The 24,032-nt window shown below is 37.2% G+C and overlaps 1 protein-coding gene and 1 pseudogene across 8 annotated transcripts in view; one reads left to right on the top strand and one right to left on the bottom strand.

Annotated features, from left to right (window-relative positions):
- COP1 (COP1 E3 ubiquitin ligase) overlaps positions 1–24,032 on the top strand; it is a 261,318-nt gene that overhangs the window by 51,736 nt on the left and 185,550 nt on the right. For 7 of the 8 annotated variants that reach the window (XR_006199155.1, XM_042926464.1, XM_042926461.1 and 4 more), the window contains exon 6: positions 7,105–7,173. The exons of the other annotated variant lie outside the window; for it this stretch is intronic. Coding sequence is in view for 6 of the 7 variants with exons in the window: in XM_042926464.1 (XP_042782398.1) it covers positions 7,105–7,173 (69 nt within the window). In the remaining variant the exon portion in view is untranslated. The remainder of the gene's footprint in view (positions 1–7,104; positions 7,174–24,032) is intronic. 8 annotated transcript variants of the gene reach the window in all.
- Positions 3,019–3,831, bottom strand: LOC122212471 (annotated as a pseudogene).

The raw sequence follows: 24,032 nt of genomic DNA, 5'->3' as shown, positions 1-24,032 counted from the left end.
CCTATTGATCGCCTTCATCCAACCCCCTCCCCCCTGCCCTGCCATTTCTAGTTAGCACAAATCTGATTTCTATGAGTATGGTGGATTTTAAGATTCCACATGTAAGTGAGATCAATACAGTACTTGACTTTCTCTGTCAGACTTTCTTCACGTAGCATAATGCCCTCAAGGTCCATTCATGTTGTTGCAAGTGGTAATATCTCCTTTATTCTCCTGCTGAATAGTATTCCATTTTGTATATATAGCCATGTCTTTATCCATTCATGGTTGCAGACACTTAGGATGTTTCCGTGTCTTGGCTATTGTAAATAATGCTGTAGTATACATGGGGGTTCAGATGTCTCTTCAGCATAGGGATTCATTTGTTTGGATAAATACTGAGAAGTAGGATTACTGAATCATATGGTAGTTCTGTTTCCAATTTTTTTTTTCCTTAAGAATGCCCAGAAGTTTGATTCAAGGTTCAGAGATGGTGGCCAGGCTGCCCATCTCATTGCCCAGCACCTCTTTCTCCAGCATTGGCTTTGTTTTGCTTTTGTTTTTGTTTTGAAAAGTGAGGGAGGATTCTTAACATGAACTTCTTTTCAGAACCGCCCTCCCAAGGGTTTCCTTATGCCGCCAGCAATGAGGTGTTTGAATTGGTCCTTTGGTGCTTGTCAGCCACCTTGTGCAGAGAGGTTTCAGTAGCTTGCAGTGAGACTGGTCCTTCTGTATTTCAGGGATTTGCTCCATCACAGTTTTTATCTCCAGGTACCTGGGACACGGTGCCTTGTATATCTGAAGGCCAGGTGCACCAGGGAAGCCATGTAGCCATGGTGCTGCCTGTGTACCTAGAAGCCTTCCGACAGATATGTGGTGAAAAGCCACATGACTATTTTCAATTTTTGGGAAGCCTCCATACTGTTGTTTGCCACAATGGTTGTACCAGTTCACATTCTCACCACTAGTGCAGAGGGGCTCCCTTTTCCTGACATCCTCACCAGCATTTGTTAGCTCTTCTCCTTTTGATAATAGCCATTGTATCAGGTATAAGGTGATATCTCATAATGCTTTTGATTTACATTTCCCTGATGATTTGTCAGTTATTGGCTGTCAGCGTAGAGCCTGATGTGGGGCTTGATCAAGACCATGACCTGAGCCAAAATTAAGTGTTGGACACTATTAATTTTTTGATTGGATGCCAGGAATTGTAAATTTCATTTTGTTTAGTGCTGGGTTTTTTTTTCCTGTTACTTTATACACTCCTGAGCTTTGTTCTGACACAAGTTACTTGGAAATAGTTGGATTCCTTTCAATCTTTTTTTTAAGCTTTATTAGGTGGTAACAGAGGAAATTTTTATTTTTTTATTTTTATTATTTTATTTTACTTTTTTAATTTACATCCAAATTAGTTAGTATATAGTGCAACAGTGATTTCAGGAGTAGATTCCTTAATGCCCCTTACCCATTTAGCCCATCCCGTGTCCCATAACCCCTCCAGTAACCCTCTGTTTGTTCTCCATATTGAAGAGTCTCTTCTGTTTTGTCCCCCTCCCTGTTTTTATATTATTTTTGCTTCCCTTCCCTTATGTTCATCTGTTTTGTGTCTTAAAGTTCTCATATGAGTGAGGTCATATGATGTTTGTCTTTCTCTGACTAATTTTGCTTAGCATAATACCCGCTAGTTCCATCCACATAGTTGCAGATGGCAAGATTTCATTCTTTTTGATTGCCGAGTAATACTCCATTGTATATATATATACCACATCTTCTTTATCCATTCATCCATTGGTGGACACAGAGGATATTTCTATGTAGGCTAATTTTGCTCCCCCCCACCAAAGCAAACTTTTTGAGTATTCATTTTGTTTATTTTTGCTTTGTAATCAGTATATTAAGGAAACATTCATACATTTCAAGAATTGCTTAATTCTGATATCCAGATTTAAGCTTGCGAACATGACTCTTAAACCTACAATTAAAGCTATTCATTGTAATTTGCTATACTAGCAACATTAAATTACAGTTACTTGGAGCATTAGTTAAATCGTTTAAAGTGACACCTTCCTATCTCATACATGGAAATTAACTTCTCCATGAATGTCTCCTCACTCTGTTTCCCTGCTGCCGAAGTCATTATTCTGAAGCTTATCATGGTCCAAAGAGAAGGAAAAAAAAGCTTAATCCGAACTGAGATATATATATGTGTGTATATATATATAAAAAAAGAAAAAAAAATGGCACAGCAGAAGGGAATGCCATTGTACGAGTGCAGGCCCTCAAGCAGCAGTAAACTCCTTCTTTAGAAAGGTGTCCTTTCTATCACTGGTACCAGAGACCAGATTACATAGCATACCTTTTTCAAGTAACTGTTCAGGCAATAGAATAAATGTAGAGGCATCATATTGAATCCCACTTAATATAACTACAGACCAACGCTTCTACAAATCAAGTTCTTTGATTGCCAGTGAAGTACAAGTCTTACCTTCATAGCTTGGTCATACGCTGAAGTCAATACATACACTTAGCATTTTAGTCTAATCTGTTTCATGTACATAGAACTGAAATCAGTTACAAGGTATGGCCTAACAAATGCTGGGGGCGGGGGGTTTAAAAAGTAGTTTTAACAAGTGCTAAACAGATTTATCTTGTACACTGAAGTCATCATACATACAGCAAAGTCAGAGCTTTTATATTTGAGTTTATTCTTCATTTAACTTAAAAAAATTTTTTTTTTTTTTACATTTATTTATTTTTGCGAAACAGACAAAGCATGAGCAGGGGAGGGGCAGAGAGAGAAGGAGACACAGAATCTGAAGCAGGCTCCAGGCTCTGAGCAAGCGGTCAGCACGGAGCCTGTTGTGGGGCTTGAACCCACAAGCTTTGAGATCATGACCTGAGCTGAAGTCGGACGCTCAACCGACTGAGCCACCCAGGTGCCCCTCTTCATTTAACTTTTAAAACACTACTATAGTTGAATATTAAAAACAACAGGAAGTAGTGAGCTATGATTGTGGTTCTTCACTTATTCGCTACTGCGTAGAGCATGCCAGCAGTGTTATTCACCAGCCCTGTTAAGAGGTCTGACACTGAGCATCACCCCCAGGAGGACGTTCATCATCCTCATGTGCTTCTCCATTGTAATGGTGCCATCTTTCTGATTTGGATCAAAGTCCACCAGTTCTACCCGGTCCAATTCATCAGTCTCTACTACTTCCTTCCTCTCAGGTAGGAGTTTTTCCAGTATAGAGAGTTTGTCAGGAGAGAAAAAGCCATTCTCAGGAAAGTTTACCTTAAATGTGATGATTAGGTGACCTTTTTTCATATGGTCTATGATAAATTGGCCTGCCTTCATTTAGCACACCCTTGATATCTCCATGCTTGATGGTGTCACGTGGAATGAGAGGTGATGACGGTGGTTCAGTTGTCAAGAGTAGATACTGTCTTTTGAAAGCCACACAGTGCTTCAACCAGCTGTATATCCATACATATGAAAAAATCTCCTTGTCCAGTGAAAACAGCATGGTCCTTCTGATCTAAAACAGTGATGATATCTTCTGGTTCCAGTCTTGATTCTTGGTCTCCTTCACCATGGAATGTTATCTTCTGGCCACCTTTCATGCCTTTGTCAATATGAACTTCTAGAATCTTCTTTTCTTGAACTATCATCCTCCCATTGTAGCTTTTACATCTGTCTTTAGGTCTGATCCCTTTCCCATGGTCCTAGCACTCTGTGCACACAGATTGAATTTGTTGAGCCATTCCAGGTCCCATCTGGTGAAAAAAAACTTTATTTCTTTCTGTTTAAAAAGTTTATTTTTTTATTTTGAGAGAGCCTGTGAGCATGAGTGAGCAGGGGAGGGACAGAGAAAGAGGGAGAGAGAAAATCCCAAGCAGGTTCCATGCTGTCAGCATAGAGTCTAATCCCATGAACCTTGAGATCATGACGTGAGCCCCTTGAGACCATGAGCTGAGCCGAAATCCAGAGTTGGGAGCTCAACCGACTGAGCCACCCAGGTGCTCCCTATCTGATGGATTCTTACTTGCATCCCAGTATGTTGGTAATTGGGACAGCATTGTGCCACTCCTTTCCTACAACCTCAGCCTTCATATTTGTTGCAAATCACATTCTTTTGCAGAGCTAGTTTTCTATCTTGAGAAAGAGAAAGAGAGCGTGAGCAGGGGAGGGGCAGAGAGAGACTAGGAGAGACAGAGTCTCAAGCAGGCTCCATGCTGTCAGAGCAGAGCCCAACACGGTGCTTGATCACATGAACTGGGAGATTGTGAGCTGAGCCAAAATCAAGAGTCGGACGCTCAACCTACTCAGCTACCCAGGTGCCCCTCTTTTACTATGGGTGGGGAGGTGGGAAGGGGCACATTGCTGGGCACAGCTCAGGCAACTGCCACTCCTCTCCTTCTCACTGAGCATTGGGGAAAGTTCCACCCTTTGTTGAGTATTATACCTGATGTTTGTGTATTTTAAGGTTTTTCTGCCTTGACTCCTGGGAAAATGTAATATTTCTGGTCTTTCTTTCTCTCTTTCTTTCTTATTTACTATCAAGTTAGCTAACATACAGTGTAGTCTTTTAAGCATTGTTTTTTAAAAAAAGTTTTTAATATTTATTTATTTATTTTGAGAGAGAAAGAGCATGAGCAGGGGACAGGCAGAGAGAGGGAAAGAGAGGGAAAGAATCCCAGCCAGGCTCCGTGCTGCCAGTGCAGAGCTGGATGCAGAACTCGATGTTATGAACCATGAGATCATGACCTAAGCCAAAAGTAAGTGTCAGGTGCTTAACCTACTGAGCCACGTAGGCACCCCTATTCTTCACATTTTTAAGCATTCTTATTTTAATCTTCTGTTTCCTTTATTTTTCTTTTGTATTTACATATGAAATTACAGTTTCAGAAATTTGCCATTTATCTCCTTTCTTGAAATAATACTTTTTTTAATGTTTATTTTATTTTTGAGAGAGAGAGAGCATGCATGCGCACGCACACACACACGCACACACTAGTGGGGGAGAGGCAGAGAAAGAGGGAAACACAGGATCCAAAGCAGGCTCCAGGCTCTGAGCTGTCAGCACAGAACCCGATGCCGGTCTCGAGCTTGTGAACTGCGACATCATGACCTGAGCTGAAGTCGGATGCTTAACCAACTGAGCCACCCAGGCGCCCCGAAATTATACTTTTAAAGAAGATTAAATTTCAGAAGAGGTGCCATTTGCTGAATTGAATTCCTGTTGTTCTTAGTTGGTCCCAGTTTTCCTTGACCTTGAGGCTTTGGGGGATTTTCCCCCTCTTCTTTCTACAGAAAAGCTTTCTACAGATCAGTTGCATTCTTACTTTACATGTTCCAGTTGATAGACTGAAGCAAAGTATTCAAACTTAGTATTTTGAGGATAGTTTGTATACATCCTTTGCAAATGAATCAACCGTCTTGGCTGTGTATGTTCTTTTTGTATAAAGATGTGGTCTTTGCTCTTTAGCCAAATACTCTGTTGACAGTTATAGATAATCGGTATAAAAAAGTCCTAAGAAGGGTGCAGAAGGGTATTTGTCATCAGTGTTGGGGCACAGAGCCTTGATGAGTTTGTTCTGTGTGATAGTTCAACTTTTCAGGAATGTGTCTAAGGTTTAGTAAATACCACTTTGTTTTGCAGGAAAACAATTCACTTTAAAATTTTCATGATACTATGTTTTAAAAATTTATTCACTTGTGAGACATTAATTCAGTTATGTTAATCAGAATATCCTAATGTGATTGCTTCTTTATATTTGTTCTCTCTTGTCCTTATTGTCTTGACTTAAACATTTCATTGATCTGTTTTGCCTTTTACCCTTTAAAATATGAAGAACCCTCTCCTCATAGGGGATAGACTCTGGGAGTGGGTGGCCATGCCTTTTCGTGATATGTATAATATTTAGGGATTTGTCAAATTTTGACTGGCTTATTCTTATCATCTGGGGACTTGGTTTTATTTATTTATTTTATTTTAGAGAGGCGGGGAGGGGGAGAGGGAGAGAGAATCTTAAGCAGGCTCCACACTCAGTGCAGAGCTGGGTGCAAGGCTCAATCCCAAGACCCTGAGATCATGGCCGAAATCAAGTAGGTTGCCTTACTAACTGAGCCATCCAGACGTCCCTGGAGACTTGCGAAACAAAGGTTCTTGGAATATTTTCTAGAGTAACAGAATCAAATATAATTGTCCCTATTTGTTTTAACAAATGCCCCCAGACAATTCTGTTGCATAACAAGGTAAATGAAAGTTTTATTATTTTTTGTTATTTATTTTTGTTTGATTTGGAAGTGATTTTCTGGTCTTTATTATTCTTCTTTTGAAATATATAAGAAATTAGAGTTACCTTTGTTAATAAACTATCTCATTCCATTTTTAGCTTTTGATGCTCTTTTTACATATATTCATTCATCAGATTCACCTGGAATTCCTTGTTTCTTTGTGTGAATTTTAACAGTAACAGATAAATATTTGCAGTTTTATATTTTATACCCAGAAACTGTCAACCTTATAATTATCTTTTATCTGTTACATGTTTGTTTCACTTAACAATTCAGATTATTTACCTCTTCCTTCACTTGATTATATTAAAATATTTGTTCTTGAATGTTTGATTTTTGACTGAAATTCTCTATGGACATATATTCTCACATTTGTGTGAGTAGGTAATAGCCACAAATAGTAAGTTTCATTTCTAAAAGGTATGAATTCCTTCCCAAATATTATTCTGCCTTTGGAGAAAGTGATTTTAGTTTCCAGGAACTGTGTTGAATCCACTATGATTTTTGTCTTGGCGTTCTCTTAGTTTGGTTGGAAGAGAATGCTAGGGCAGATAACAGAATTGCCATTTTCTGTAAGTAGTTTTTTCAGTATGATAGATGAGAAATGTAATTTAAAACCCCTGTTTCTTAAAATGAGTTTTAGTTTTGGGGAAATGGCTTCTTTTTAAAAATGCCAGTTAGTAAATGAGAAAACTGATTAATAGAAGTTATAGGCTGATTTAAATGGATGCATGAAGTTGTTTCATACTGGTTATACTGCAGTGTTAAAGAAAACTTTGAACTCATAGTCATGTTTTTAAAAGAACAATTATAATTTTCTGTTATAGGAATCACATGCAGCCCAACTACAGATCCTTATGGAATTCCTCAAAGTTGCAAGAAGAAATAAGAGAGAGGTATATTATTTTGTATGTTTTACATAATGTTTCATTTACTGTTGACTATTCCTATTATTGCCCATTTTTGTAAAGGCATTTCATGCTCAAAAGTTTATTTAAACATTTAAAAAAGGCTTTTGAGTTGTAGGCAGTTTCCTTATGCTTTGTTATTTTAACTTTTACCTTTAGAACTTGGTACTTTGTTATTATTTTTAAAACATTTTTATTATTTTTTACTTTCTTTGGATACTTTATCATTATTTTTTAATGTTTATTTATTTTGAGAGAGCACGTGAGCAGGGGAGGGGCATAGAGAGAGGGGGAGAGAGAGAGAGTCCCAAGCAGGCTACGTGGGGCTCGATCCCATGAATCTTGAGATCGTGACCTGGGCCAAGATCAAGAGTCGGATGCTTAACTGACTGAGCCTTCAGGTACCCCTACAAATTGGTACTTTAAAAATCCCTTTTTGGAGATGTACTGAAAAGTTTTCTGTAGGATTGAATACAGTGACTTACCTCAAAGCTCTAAAGAACAGAAAATAGAATTATCAAATGACACCCTGAAAAGAGAACTTCAGAACTTTAGATAATAAAGTCTTAGGTATTTTTCTTATGGCAGAAATGTATCCTGGGGGGAAAAACAGGCAAAAACATAGCTGCCTGTTTGGAACTTGGGAAGTATGTCATGCAGGATAGCTAAAAGGTAACTTTTTATTAATAATCTTATAATCAGGATTTTTTTCATTTGACATTTATAAAATTCTTCAATCATTTCACACGTGTACAAAATATGGGAAAATCAAAGGCAAAATTCTGTATTATGGGGAGAATGCCAATATAACTTCAAAAAGGAGTTCTACATTTAAATTCTGAACTGTCCTCAAATCTCTTATATTTTTATTTTAAGATTTCTAAGTAAGATTTTTTTATTCACTTAGAAAATACATGTAATGTCTATTATGTGCTCAGTTCTAGGCCATCTGTTTTTGGAACTAAAGAGAGATGTTTTTATTGTGATGAAGTATGGTTAGTGTGTGTTGTCAGAACCTTACATTATCTTAGTTTGATGTTTCCTTGTTTCGATTATTCGTGATATCTGTTTTTACTTTTTCTTACTTTGTTCCAATTGGATTTTCCTGTACTATGATACTGTTGATAGCTAAATATTCTTTATCTGGTTTTTCACTTGTTTTCTTAAACTTAAGCTTTACTGAGCTAATAATTGTGGTTTTAATATGTCTATTAACAAAAACATTTTCATTATAAATTTAAAATTTATTCCTCTCTTTTTTTCTTTTGGTGGCTACTTAAACTTTGATCTTCATAAGAATCACCTGAAGATAGTTAGAATCCAGGTTCTGATTGGGGGTGTGTTTTGGAGCCCCATAGTCTGCATTTGTAGGAAGCTTCAGGTGATGATGTTGTTGGTCCTTGGACCACACGTTGCGTAGCAAAGCTGAAAATTTTATGATATATGGAAATAAAATTATTACTTTAATATGTACACTCAACATCTTTTTGCCATAGAAAATTCTTTGGAAAAGTGATAGTTTTTCATATCGCATACATACCTCCCAACTTTTTAAGACAGAATGTGAAATTGTTTTGCAGTAGTTTCATACATACGCTTCTTTCTGCTTTAAACTTTAAACTCATTGAACATGGGATTAAGTACATGAGGAATTACGTGATAATGAATGAGTAAATGACTCAATTAAGTGTGCAGTCCAAACATGAGGGTGTCTGAGGGTTAAGTAAATGGCTGGTCATTATCTGTGTCATGAGTTATTATTAAAAGTTTTTGTTTTAATGTTTATTTATTTTTGAGAAAGAGGCAAAGTGTGAGCCAGGGAGGGGCAGAGAGAGAGGGATACACAGAATCCAAAGCAGGCTCCAGGCTCTGAGTTGTCAGCACAGAGCCTGGTGTGGGGCTCGAACTCACGAGCCATGAGATCATGACCTGAGCTGAAGTCAGACGCTTAACCTACTGAGCCACCAGGAGTCCCTGTGTCCTGAATTATTTAAGGTTTTTATTAGACCCTGGTTTTTCACTGCTTTTCTAGGGGTCTGTTAATGCTTGCAACAAAATTGTTAGATTTTAAAATGTCTCAGGTAATAAAAGGATACAGTATATAACTCTAAAAAAACTGTGAAGATCCTGAGATTATTACCTTACTAGCAATCTCACAAGTTAGCCTATAACACTTTCATTTGTGCTGTCAGTTACATGAGACTTCTGGGCTGGAGATAGAGGATTTTATTGTGGGCACATTTGGTGCACCTGCTTCATGTTTGTATGTTTTCTCTGAACCTCAAGTCTCACCAGGGTGTCGTAGAGATGCGCTCAGGTGAGTGCTGCACATACAGTATATTTATGTAACAACAAAGGAACCCCGAGTTTGAGAAATCCCAGGCTTTTAAAAGGGTCTCTGGCAAACATATCTAGTCTTTGCCCTGCAGGGAGATATTATTTTTATCATATTGATCAGAAAATAAATCTGCCCTCTGTCACAGGCAAATTCACTATTTCTGTGTTTGCTGTAGAAACATCCTTGGAAAGATAATTTGGAACTAAAGCTATGACAGGATGTTCAGAAATGGGAGAGATCAACAGAAAATTATTTTCTAGTAAATAATTCATCCTTGTGATTGTAATTTTTCCTCTCTCGGATGTGGTGGTTGAGGGCCTCTAATAGTACCTTCTAGGATACCGCTTTTGATCCATAGCTCTTAGTATCTGTGTTTCTGTGTTTTTGCAATTAAATGTCTGGGTTAATTGTACTGTAGAATTTTATAGTTTGACTTTAGATTGATCTTTGTGATTGAATGATTTCTTTTTCCATTTTGAACCATATTTTCTTACTGTGGGCAATTTAACTCTGAAGTGCACTAGTTCTGAGTACTTCTGGATATTGATATCTATTTTGTGCATTGATTATATTGTTATTACTACATTTTGGTTTTCTTTGTTTGTTGTTGTTGTGCCCATGCTTTGAGTATTTCAGGTTTAATTATGTAAGAGACACTGAGGAGCAAGGTTAACAAAGTTTAAAACATTTGAAAATTTAGTGCTATGTCAATAGACTTTAAAAATTTATCAGTTACTTTGATTGAATTTCATAAATTTCTCCATAATTGGAGTCAGGTACCAGTAGTGATATGTAATCATAAGAAACTTTAGTCTAGGAATTTAGTTGATTAATTTAGTACCCACAGAATGAAGTGATTATATTTTTTCACATATATTATGAAGTATATTTGCATACTTAATCCTCAAAATGAATATTGTTGTTAGAGGTCTTATGTCCTGTTGTGTAATTTATACTTGAACTTATTCAATCAAAGTATAGGCTGACCAGGCGGCAGAGTACTACTTTTGAATTTATTTTCCTAAGATTAACATTCAGACTTTGAAAATTAACTTTGTGATCTTATACTTAACTTTTATTGGGGTCATGATGCATGTTGGTTTAGATATTTATATATACCAATCTAAGAAGTTAAATCTGCTTTTCAGATTTAACATACTTATTTGCTTCAATATCACATCTTGCTAGTATTTTAGGGCTATTAGAATCCTACATTTAATTTTTCGTTTTTGAGTTAATTTTCCCTACTGACTCTTTTTCAGATATTAAGAGGACACATAGTAGGCGTTTGCATTTGTTACCTATTGCTGTGTAACAAGTTACCATCAAATTTAATGGCTTGAAACATTAAACATTTAATATCTTGGGTCAGGAATCGTGGTGCAATGTAGCTGAGTGCCTTGGCTCAGGGTTTCTAGCAAGCTACTGTCGAGATGTTGGCCAGGGTAGCAGTTACCTCAGAGTTCGCCTGGGATAGGAATCCTTCCAGGCTCACCCATTGGCTGTTGGAAAGGGATACCGATACCATGGCAAATGGACTTCTCCATTGGTTGCTTACTACATGGCTGCTGGCTTCTCTCAGAGGGAGCAAGTGAGAAGGAAAGAACGTTTTGAAGACAGCAGTCACTCCAATTTGGAAGTTACATTCCAGCATATGTACTATCTTCTGGTCATTAGAAGCAAATCGTTAGGTCCAACCTACAGCAGGAGAGGTAATTAACACAAGGGTGTGAATACTAAGTGGGAATCTTTGGAGGCTTAGATTCTGCCTACCACAGCATTTGATAAGTATAAATATTTAAAGTTTTTATTTATTTTTAGAGAGAGAGGAGTGTGAATGCATGTGAGTGAGGGGGAGGGGCAGAGAGAGAGAGAGAGAGAGAGAGAGAATCCCAAGCAGGGTCTGCTCTGTCAGCAAAGACCCGAGGTGGGGCTCACTCTCACAAACTGTGAGATCATGACCTGAGCTGAAGTCAGAAGTTGGATGCTGAACAACTGAGCCACCCAGGTGCCCCAATAAGTAAATATATTTAAATGAACATGTTATTCTTTCTTCATGGTCAGATGGAACAAAAGGGCCCTGGGTTTAAGGTAAAAGTCAAATTTGTACCAGCATTTAAATGATTGCCTTATATTTCATTTGACTTAGTTTTAACTTTTGGGGGCACCTGGGTGGCTCAGTCGGTTAAGCATCTGACTTCAGCTCAGGTCATGATCTCATGGTTCATGGGTTTGAGCCCTGCAGTGGACTCCCTGCTGTCAGGGCAGAGTCTGCTGTGTATCCTCTGTACCCTTTTCTCTCTGCTCCTCCCCTGCTCACACACACAGGCTCGCTTTCTCTCTCCCTCTCTCCCTCTCTCTCTCTCTCTTTGCCTTTCTCTCTCTCTCTCTTGCTCTCTCTCTCAAAAATAAACATTAAAAATATTTAAAAAAAATTCAAAATGTGTTTCTGGACATTTGTGGTACCTGTTTAATTTACTGAAATAGGACAGCTTTTTTTTTTTCATTCTTTTTTTTTTTTAAATGTTTATTTATTTTGAGAGAGTGAGCTAGCAAGTGAGCAAGCACAGGCTGGGGAAGGGCAGAGAGAGAGAGGGGGAGGGAGAATCCCAAGCAGGCTCTGCACTGTCAGCACAGAACCCAGTGTGGGGCTCGATCCCATGAACTCTGAGATCATGACCTGATCCGAAATCAAGTCAGATGCTTAACCAACTGAGCCACTCAGTTGCCGTAGCTTTTTTTTTTTTTTTTTCTTTTTAATTCAGATTCAAGTTAGTTAACATATGTAATATTGGTCTCAGGAGTAGACAGTTTTGATAAGTAAGTCTTGGGTTTCTTTTTGGTTTTGTTTGGAGTTCCAGTGAATTAATTTTATATTGTTTTTATATGAAATAAAAACATCCATAAACAAATTTACAGTTTAAAGATTTATAGAATGACCATCCATGTAACCACTGTCCTGATTAAACAGTCAGGTTATTGCTGGGACTCCCAAGGTTCCTGCCTAACCTTTCCAGATTGTTGCTTTTTCCCTTGTCCATTAAGTGGGTCAGTATTCTGATAATTAATCACCTCCCTGTTTTTCTTTATTATTTTGATGCCTAAGTATTTATGAGTCTCTCTTTTTTTGAACTTCAAAAGATTTACTTCAGCATGTATTGTTTATTTCTGTTCTTGTCTGAGACTCAATTTTAAGGTTCGTCCATATTGTATATGGCTATAGTAGATTAGTTTTGTTGCATAGTATTTTATTATTTGAATATACCGCATTCAACCATTGTGGTTGATGGGCTTTGGAGTTGTTTTTGGTTTTGGGCTATTCACAGACAATGCTACTATCTTATGTATGTACCCAGGCATATATATGCATGTATATCTGTTTGGTATGTATGTAGGAGTGGAGCTGATGAGTCATAGGACAAAATATATCTTCAAACTTAGTAGATAACAAACTTTTCTTAAGTAGTTGTATTAGTTACTCTTCCTACAGGTGTTTCATGTGTGTTATTACTGCACTGTATTCTTGCCAAAAGTCTATTGGTATCACAATAGACTTTTTTCAGTTTAGCTAATCTGGGGAATATGTATTGCTATCTCTTTGTAGTTTTAATTTGCATTTTTCTAATGACTAATGAGGTTGAGCACCAGTTAAACTATGTTTTTTATTGGCTGATTGGGTTTTTTGTGTATGTGTAAAGTACTTGTTTAAAGTTTTTTGCATCTTTTCTATTTAGTTAATTTTGTTAATGGTTTGTTGTTTATATATTCTAGATAAAAATTCTTTGAACTCTCTATCTCTATCTTTAGTAGATATTTTCTCCCATCTAATTGGGCTGCTTATTTCATTACCTTAATGATGTCATTTGACTAACAGAAGTTTCTATTTTTTTTTTTTTAAGTTTATTATTTGAGAGAGAGAGCTCGAGCACCAGCAGGGGAGGGGAAAGAGAGAGGGAGAGAGAGAATGCCAAGTAGGCTCTACACTCTCAGTACATAGAGCCCCGCTTGGGGCTTGATCCCAGGAACCATGAGATTGAGGCCTGAGCCAGAATCAAGAGTCCAGGAATCAGGTGCCTAACCAACTGAACCTCCCAGGTGCCCCTGTTTTTAATAGAGTTAGAGTTATTGGTCTTCCCTACCTTTTGAGTTAGATACAGAATTTCCCACCTGCAGTCATGAGGACATTTTGCCATATTAAGTACTTGAAGCTTTATTTATTTATTTTTGACATTCAGATTATAATCTACTTGGGAATTGATTATCATGTATAATGTGAAGGATAGGCAACTTTTCATATGGATACCCATTTGTCCAAGCATCCTTAATTAAGTCCATCTTTTTCCTATTGCTCTCAAGCACGACCTTTGTCATGCATAATGTGTCCATGTATGTGAGGGTCCATTTCTAAGCTCTCTTTTCTGCTTCACTGGTCTATTTGTCTATCTTTTTGCAGAACTATGTTGTGGTAAATACTAGAACTTTAAATTACTGTTCTTTAGGAAATTCTCAGCTATCTATGGCTCTTGTTATTTCTATATAAATTTTATTTTATTTATGTTTTTAACTTTTTATTTTTTAGAGACAGAGCGTGAGTGGGGGAGGGGCAGAGAGAGGGGCAGATGCTGTGTCTCCAGGCACAGAATCTGAAGCAGGCTCCAGGCTCTGAGCTGGCAGCACAGAGCTGGACGCGGGGCTTGAACCCACGAACCGTGAAGTCATGACCTGAGCCGAAGTCGGACGCTCAACTGAGTGAGCCACCCAGGCACCCCTTTCTATATAAAATTTAAAACCAGCTGGTACATTTACATGGTAAACCTGCTGTGATTTTTTTTTTTTTAAACTGGGATTACTTTGACTCCGTAGATCAATTTGGGAGAGTATATCCATATACAATATTGAGGCTTTTGACCCATGAATGAAGGATTTCTCTGTATATAATTAGGTCCTTAAGAATGTCCTTCACAATTTGGATATTTTTTAGGGAATTCTTACACACCTTTGTTTTAGATTTATTAGCTCTTCAGTAATTTTTTTTTTTTTATACTATTATAAACAATGTCTGTGTCTTCAATTTCAGTTTCTTGCTGTTTGTTGCTGGTGCATAAAAATATAGTTGATTTTTATAGGTAATTTTTTTATCCAGCAACCTTGTTAAATTCTTATTAATTCTAATAATTTATTTGTAGATTCTTTTATGTCTTCTGTATACACATCGTCATCTGCAAGTATTAACAGTTTAGTTTCTTTCTTTATGATCCTTATATCTTTTATTTATTTCTCTTGTCTTACTCTGCTGGCTAGGACATCCGGTACAATGATGAATAGAAGTGGTGATAGCGGGGCATCCTAGTCTTGGTGCTGATCTCAAAGTGAAAGCTTTCGACGTGTCACCATTAGGTATGATGTTTTCTGTAGGTTTTTTTGTAGGTACTTTTTATTGTTCAAGGAAGTAAATTTCTATTCCCAGTTTCCTAAGAGGACTTTTTTTTTTCCCTTTAATCATTAGTGGGGATGGAGTATTCTCCAAAATTTTTGTGCATCTGAGATGATACTTTTTTTCATTCTATGAATGTGAATAATTAAATTGGTTTAACATAAAAGGGTCAATTAGCTTTGCAGCTAGGGTGATCATCCATCCTGATTTGCCCAGGCATGTTCTAGTTTTATCACTGAACATTCTACATTCTAGGAACCGGCACCGCCCCCCCCCCCCCCCCCCCCCCCCCCCCCAGGATGGTTGTTTGCCCTACTTGCATTCCTAGTGTAAACCAAACTTGGCCATGATGTATATCCTCTTCTGTATTGTTTGGTTTGCTGATACTTTGTTTAGGATTTTACATCTATTTTCATTAGTGAGATTGTCCTATAAGTTTTTTCTTATGCTGATCTTGTCCAGCTTTGCTATAAAGTTTGTTATTTTATCAAATGAGTTTGGGAATGTACCCTCCTTCTGTTTTCTGGAAGAGTTTGTGTAGTCTAGGGAGGATATTTTTGTTGAATGCTTAATGATTTTACTGAAGAAACTCTCTGGATTTGTTGTTTGCAGAAAGTTTTAAACTGTTGATTAGTTACTGCAACACAACGTGCTTATGCAGTTATGCTTATTCTCTTACAGAATAACAGAATAACTGTTATGCAACAGTTACGATTGTTCAGTTTTTGTTTTAAATATCACCTATGACATGTTATGCTTTTTCTAGTTGTTTGTTTCATCTAAATTTTCAAATGGATTGGTGTAAGGTTGGTCTTAATATTAAGTTTTGAACGCCTCCCAGAGTGTTTAGTAATAACTTTCATTCCTGACTTTGCTTACTGCTGCTTTCCCTTTTCCTTTTTTTTTTCTTGATTCACTCTTGCCAGTTTTATGAGTCTGTCTGTCTAAAAGAACCAACTATTGGCTTTGTTTCTGTTCTCTTTTTATTTTTGGTTTCCATTTGACTAACTTATGCACTTTATAATTTCTACTGTTCTACTTTTTTGGTTTTATTTTATTATCCCTTTTCTAATTTCTTAACTTGGATGTACATATTATGCATACTGTTTTTTCTAATATAGGGATTTAAGGCCATAATTTTTCCTTGGTTGCATCTGATGATTTCGGTATGGTATTTTATTTATTCCTTAGTTCAAGAGAATTTCTAATTTTCATTACAGTTTTTCTTAGGCCTATGGGTTATTTAGAAGTAAATTTATTAGGGGGCTCCTGGGCAGCTCAGTAGGTTAAGCATCTTACTCTTGATTTCTGCTCATATCACGAACTCAGGGTTTGTGAGATCACGCCCCGTGTCAGATTTTGCGCTGACAGCACAGAGCCTGCTTGGGATTCTCTCTCTCTCTTAAAAGAAATAAACAAACATTAAAAAAAGAAGTGAAATTATTACTTGGACATTGGAGTTTTCTTGTTGCCTTTTTGTTACTGATTGCTGTTTTAATTACATTCTTATCAGTAAATAGTTGGTGTTTTATTCCTATTTATTTTTATCAGTAAATAGATGGTGTTTTATCAGTAAATAGTTGGTGTTTAATGTCCTCCAGATATTAAATATGATATCTGCACTCTTACCTGTTGGTTAAGTTTTGAAAGATTTGTCTTTGAAAAAGACTGTTTTTTCTGCAATTGCATGCTGCAATGTAAAATTTGTTAAATGTGTAGCAAAACATTTCTGCATCTTTACTGAGTCTTTGTTTCCTTGTTACATGAATTACTGAATAATTATATTTGAGGTGAGTTTCTTAAAGATAGCAAGAGTTTTTTTTATCCACTCCTCCGGAATCAGTCCTAGTATATTTAGACCATTTACATTTAATGGAAATGTTACGGCTTAAGCCTACCATTTTATTCTTTGTTTTATGTTTCCTTTGTGTGTTGGTTTTTGTTATTTCATTTTTTTATATTATTATTTTTTAAATACATACATATATATATATACACATATATATATGTATATATATATATGGGAGATAGATATATATATGTATATATATATATTGGGAGAGAGCTAAGGAGGGGCTGGAGAGGATCCAAAGTGGGTTCTGCAGTGACAGTAGCAAGCCAGATGCGGGGCTCAAACTCACGAACTTTGAGATCAAGACCTGAGCTGAAATCAAGAGTCTAACGCTTAACTGACTTAGCCACCCAGGCACCTCGGTTTTTGTTATTGTTGTTTTTCTTTTATTTTTTTTAATGTTTATTTAATTTTGAGAGAGAGACAGAGTGTGAGCAGGGGAGGGGCAGAGTGAGAGGGAGACACAGAATCAGAAGCAGGCTCCAGGCTCTGAGCTGTCAGCACAGAACCTGATGCGGGGTTCAAACTCATGAACCATGAGGTCATGACCTGAGCTGAAGTTGGACGCTTAACCAAATGAGCCACCTAGGTGCCCCTGTTTTTTTATGTTTTCTTCTTAAGGGTTATCTGAATGCTTCTTAGAATTTTATTTTTATTTATTCATAATGGTTTTGAGTACATTTCTTTGTATACATTTTTTAAGGGTTGCTGTAGATATTACCTTATATTTGTAACTTATCACACAGTACTGGTGTTGATATCTATTTACATTTGTTTTTTTAAAAACATTTTAATTTTTAAATTGTTTTGAGAGAGAGAGAGAGAGAGAGAGAGAGAGAGAGAGGAAGAATATCTTAATTAGGCTCCAGGCTGGGCCTGGAGCCTCAAGGTGGGGTGCTGGGGGGAGGAGGGCAATGCTTGAGCTCAGGATCTTGAGATCATGAGTTTAGCCGAAATCAAGAGTCACATGCTTAGTTGACTGAGCCACTTAGGCACCCCTACATTTGCTTTTAAGTAAGCCATCTCCATATGTCACCTGTGGTCTAGTTTCTTTTTTCTTCTCTTTCCTTTTTTCTTTCTTTCTCTCTCTCTCTCTCTCTTTTTTTTTTTTTTTTTTTTTTTTTTTGTCTTGCTTGTTCTATGCTTTCTTCTCAACTTAAAAAAAAAAAATTACAATCAGGGGGCTGAATGAAGGCTTATAATTAAGCCTGCCTGCTGTTATAGGATTTGTGTATTAAGTATGTGTATATTTATGGGGTGGTGGTATAACTTTAGTTTGTACTTCATATGGCTAAATTTGCTTTGTTTTTGGTAATAACTCTTAGAATAAGTGTAACCACGTCTTCCATATATTTTTAAAGACTTTGTTTCTTTACAGAAGTTTTAGGTTCACAGCAAAAGTGAGAAGGTACAGAGATTTTCCATATACCCCCTGCCCTCACATGTGCAAAGGCTTCCCCCATTAATATCCCTCACCAGAGGGTACCTTTGTTAAAATTCATGAACCTGACATGTTATAATCACCCAAAGTCTGTTGTTTACTTTGGGGTTCACTCTTGGTTATGTACGTTCTGTGGGTTTGGAGAAATGTGTAATGACATGTATCCATCATTATAGTATCATACAGAGTATTTTCATTGCCCTTAAATTCCTCTGTGCTCCATCTGTTCATCCCATTCCTTATCTCCAACCCATGGCAATCGCTGATTTTTTAGTGTTTCCTCAGTTTTGCCTTTTCCAGAATGTCATTGAGTTGGAATTAAACACTATGTAGCCTTTCACATTGGCTTTTTTTACTTAGTAATATGTGTTTAAATTTCCTCCATGTCTTTTCATGGTTTGAAAGCCCATTTCTTCTTTAAAGTTTATTTTTAAATTTATTTTCAGAGAGAGAGAGTGCACAAATGGGGAAGGGGCAGAGAGAGAAAGGGAGAGAGAATCCCAAGCAGGCCCTGCACCACCAGTGCAGAGCTTAGTGTGGGGCTTGAACTCATGAACTGTGAGATCATGACCTGAGCCAAAGTCAGACGCTTAACCGACTGAGCCACCCTTACAACCCAGAAAGCCCATTTCTTCATGCTGAATAACATTCTGTTGTCTGAATGTGATAATGTTTACACTTTGCCTATTGAAAGACATCTTGGTTCCTTCCAAGTGTTAGCAGTTATGAAGGAAGCTGCTATAAATATGGTTTTGTGTGGACATAAGTTTTCAACTCCTTTGGGTAGATACCAAGGAGCATGATTACTGAATCATGCTAAGATTATGTTTACTTTTTAAAGAAATTGCCGAACTGTCTTCCAAAGTGGTTGTGCCATTCTTCTTTCCCACCAGGAATAAATGAGAGCTCCTATTGCTGTATATTCTTGTCAGCATTTGATGTTGTCATTGTTCTGGATTTGATGCTCTAATAGGTATACACTGGTATCTCATTATAGTTTTTATATATAGTACATGAAAATTTGCTATTCTCGTTTTTCACCCATTTTCTTTTTCCTGAAAGTGTTCCAGTATTCTTTTTTTCAGATTTGAAAATGTCAGATGTTTGAAATAGTCTTGGCAGCTACAATTTATTCTAATTATATTATCTTTTAAAAAACAAAGTTTAAACATTAAGTTTAACACTTTAGCATATTTTTATCAAATCATGTGTAGGTCAGTAACTCAGTACAAATGACATCTATAAGCCGCAAAGCAAATGTCTGTAAAAGGGGGCTCTTTATTTTTGAATTCTTTTACATTTTAGTCTTAAGGGATTCTGAAACTTCACTTTTTTTTTTTTTAACCTTCACTTATTAAATTTAAATGTTTCTTTAAATTTTCTTTGGGTTTTGGTACATCATGCTGTGTTGAAAGTGCCTTAATACAGGTTTAAGACTGAGCTTCAAGCATTTCTCCATCATATGTATTTATTATTATTTTTAGTAATCCCTAAACTCATGATGATACAATCCAGGGTTGATTTTGGATATCATTCCCAATTTGTGATCAGTTTTCATCCAGGTAATGGTAGTTTATCTTTGTGGACTTTCTCCATATCACCAAAACATTCTTCAACTCTGATTTATACTTTTATTCTAGATCCTGCTGCTCCCAGTTACAAAACATGTTTGAAGGGTGAATTTAGATTAATTCTCTTTTCTATTTCCTTAGAATTGTTGTCCTGTGTCTTTCTTCTCTTTTCTATTACTGTAGTGTCTTGCATTGTTGCCTGATGGGAAAATACTTGCTTCCCTTATCACTCTGCTCTCATACTTCTGGCTACCATATATGTGAGTGATTCTTACATAAGCAGTTCTTCAGTTCTCTGTGGACACCCAACTGGGTGTCCTCCAGTGCAATTCGATTCTGTCACTGTCTACCTGGAGTTAGCCTCAGATTCCACAGGTTAATGGCTCAGTCCCACAAGACTGAGATGCCACTTCAGATGCAAATTGCAGTTCACCTTGTCACCTGTTCTTCTGATTGACTATAAATTGGAGGTTCCTATGACCTCCTCCTTGGGTTTGATAACTTGCAGAACTAAGGAAAACAGTTACTTGCTAGGTTACCACTTCATTATAAAAGGATACAACTCAGGAGCAGCCAGATACAAGAGATGTGCAGAACAAGGTAGATGGGAAGGGGCCCAGAGCTTTCATACACTCTCCAGGTGTGACCCCCTCTCAGCATCTCCACGTGTTCACCAAACCAGAAGCCCTTCAAACACCTTCTGTTAGCGGATTTTTTGGAGGCTTCATTGCAAAGGTGTGACTAAACTCAATCTCCAGTCCTTCTCCCTTACCTGGGCATGGTGTAGTGGGCTGAAAGTCCCAACCTAATTATATACTTGGTTCCCTTGGCAACCAGCCCTCATCTGGAGGCTCTACAGGAGCGCCAGCCACCAGTCATGTCATTAAGCACACAGAAGGACACTTACCATCAAGCATTTTAGGAGCTGTGTCCAGGAGCCGAATAAGACCAATTATGAATTTCTTATTATAAATCACAGTATCGTAGTACCCCAGTAACTTAACTGAACCCCTTCAGAATCTCATCATTAAATGTAAATGTCGCAGTTAATATGTGCTAAGTGATTTCCATTTCTCCAATCTTGAAAATTTTTTTTGTCTTGATACTTTTTCAGGCTTTTTCACATAGGTAGGTTACATCATTTTGTTTTATGTTCTACATGTATATATTAGGGCAGCACTTGTACCTTAGTTTTATTTTTAGATTTTATAATATTTTTATTTTTATATTCCCAGGTTTTTGATTGTCTGTGAACTTATTCTGTCTTCAAAAAAAAAGTAGAGTATAATTGAAATCTTAAAACAAAAATTCTCCCATTTTCCAGGGAGAACAAATGATATATACTCAGGATATTTATTCTAGTGTGATAGTTTTTTTAAGTTGAACCATATGAAATTACTGGTTTTGGAAGTAAAAATTGTTGAACACTGGCAGTTTTGTGTAGTTCACCTCATATATAGCATCATCCATATATAATAATATGTATGTTATCCAGCCAGAGCTTTTTGGGATACTAAAAGGATGGGACATTATCTTCAGAGTTTAATAATAATAAATTATTGAGTTTAATAATTTGGGATTTCAGGAGATATTGGAATTTTTTTCTGGTGTTTCAAGTTCAAAAGTGGAATGAAAATTATTAATTTGATCTTAGTTATTGTATGTTATGTATCCTACCAGTGATGTTGGCTATCTTTGGATGTTGATATTGTAGATGTTTACTTTCATTTTTCATATATATAAAAATCTTTATTTTGCTTAGAAAGAGACAGAGTGTGAGGGACGAGCAGAGAGAGAGGGAGACACAGAATCTGAAGCAGGCTCCGGACTCCTGAGCTGTCAGCACAGAGCCTGATGTGGGGCTCGAACTCACAAACCGTGACATCATGACCTGAGCCAAAGTCGGACACTTAAGTGACTGAGCCACCCAGGCGCCCCTCATCTTTCTTTTAAATGTAACTTAAAAAAAAAATTTTTTTTTAACGTTTATTTATTTTTGAGACAGAGAGAGACAGAGCATGAATGGGGGAGGGTCAGAGAGAGAGGGAGACACAGAATCCGAAACAGGCTCCAGGCTCTGAGTGGTCAGCACAGAGCCCGACGCGGGGCTCGAACTCACGGACCGCGAGATCATGACCTGAGCTGAAGTCGGACGCTTAACTGGCTGAGCCGCCCAGGCGCCCCTAAATGTAACTTTTTTTAAAATGCTTATTTATTTTTGAGAGAGAGAGAGAGACAGAGAGAGAGAGAAAGAGAGAGAGAGTACTAAAAGGGCAGGGACAGAGAGAGGGGGAGACACAGAATCTGAAGCAGGATCCAGGCTCTGAGCTGTCAGCACAGAGCCCAATGTGGGAGTCATAGTAACGAACCGTGAGATCTGACTTGAGCTGAAGTCAGACGCTTAACTGACTAAGCCACTCAGGTAACCCTAAATTTAATTTTTAAAGCGCTCATACTAAAGACCCCTAGCATTTGTTTAAATAAAGATTTGAAGAGTGGAACATTTCAGGGTAATTAATGATAAAGGTTAATTGATGACCATGGGATGCTTTGTCGAATCAGAGCTTAAAATTACTGGAGTTGAAAATATGCATGAACCAAAAGGCAAAAGACAAGAGGCGTCAGTGATGACAGGAAGTGACTGGGTTGTTTATAGAAGGCTAAGATCCCTAGAGTGATTTGGCTGCTTAGATTGAACCAGACCAGAGTGGTTTGGAGTAGAAGACTGATTATTGGAAATGGGCATGATATGCAGTAGAAGTGGTAAGTCCCCTGTGAAGCATGGGGCGTGTGAGTATTTATCAGTTGATCAGCGTTTATTTGAAAGAATTCCAAGATAGACTTTGTCTTTGGGGGGAGAGCAAGGTTTCAGTTAAGGTGGGAGTATTGAGTGAAAAATTTTAGGGTGGAGAAAAATTTATTACGGTGGATAGAAGAGTTGAAAGCTTTTGACAAACGCTAATTATTTTTTTACACTCACCCCCCACTCCTCCATGGTTTCTGTGGTAGTATGCTGTCTTGTGTTCGGGTTGTGTGGCTGCCGCTTTGCATTTCATGGTAGTTCGTGCAGGGCTGGTCCATCGTCCTTTGCCCATCTCTTAAATATTGCTGTTCTCCCTACCATGTCGTTTTTTCCTCATCTCTGCTGACCAAACTGGTTGACATTGGGTGATTTTATTCGTTATCATAGCTTCAGATTTATTATTCTCCTTTATCATAGCTTTTAGATCTTTCTCTTTCCTCCCTGCTTTCCCTAACAGAATTGTTAGTCCTTCAAGGTTCAGCCTTTCATTTGATTTCAGATCTAATTTCACTTACCCAGTTGCCTCTCCCCTGTTCCCGTTTTCCATCTATGTTAGGAGCAACCTTCTCTTACATTCTGTGTGCATACCATCATCATCATGTTTCCTACGCTATTTCAACTGTTGGCTTACTTGTTTATTTCTCCCCTGGACTGAGTTCCATGAGGGCAAGGGCTATAGTTTTCTAAATCCTGTTCTTCTCAGTGTTTATTAGCAGTAAGTTATCAATTATATTACCCATTATGTATGTATTGCCACAGAAGAGAAGGTACTAATGTTAATAAAACCTTGAAAGTCTGCTTACCCTTACCAGTCATTAAAGAAATAAAAGGTTAAATAATGAGGTACTGTTTTCAAGAAATAGTATAGCTTAATGGTTTAACAGCATGAATTCTGGAGCAAGAGAGCTGCTGTGATTTGAACACCAGTTCTGCCACTTACGTTCTGAGTGATCTCGGACAAGTCATTTAGCTTTTCTGTGCTTTTCATTTTCCTAATGTGCAGTAGAACCTGTTTCACATCTTGTGATAAGTAGAAGTATTCATTTTTGTTATTTTACATTTTAAAAATTGGTTCTGTTTATTTGGTTTAGATTAAGATAGTCGCTTATATATACTGGTGGTAGAAATATAAATTTGTGTAGTGTTTCTGGAAAGCAGTTTAACATAATGAAGCCTTCCTAACTATTTTGTTTTTTGATTAACTTCATTTTAATAATATTTTTTTAAAAAAAATCTTTCCTTTTTTTAAAAAAAGTATTTATTTATTTATTTATTTATTTATTTATTTATTTGAGAGAGAGAGCAAGAAATGGAAGGGCAGAGAGAGGGGAACAGGGGATCTGAAGTGGGCTCTGTGCTGGCAGCAGTGAGCCCGATGTGGGGCTCAGACTCATAGACTGTGAGATCA

This window comes from Panthera leo, chromosome F3 (assembly GCF_018350215.1).
Source record: "Panthera leo isolate Ple1 chromosome F3, P.leo_Ple1_pat1.1, whole genome shotgun sequence".
Classification (NCBI taxonomy): domain Eukaryota; kingdom Metazoa; phylum Chordata; class Mammalia; order Carnivora; family Felidae; genus Panthera; species Panthera leo.
Note: the sequence above shows the minus strand (reverse complement) of the source record. Positions and strands in the feature narration are given on the sequence as shown.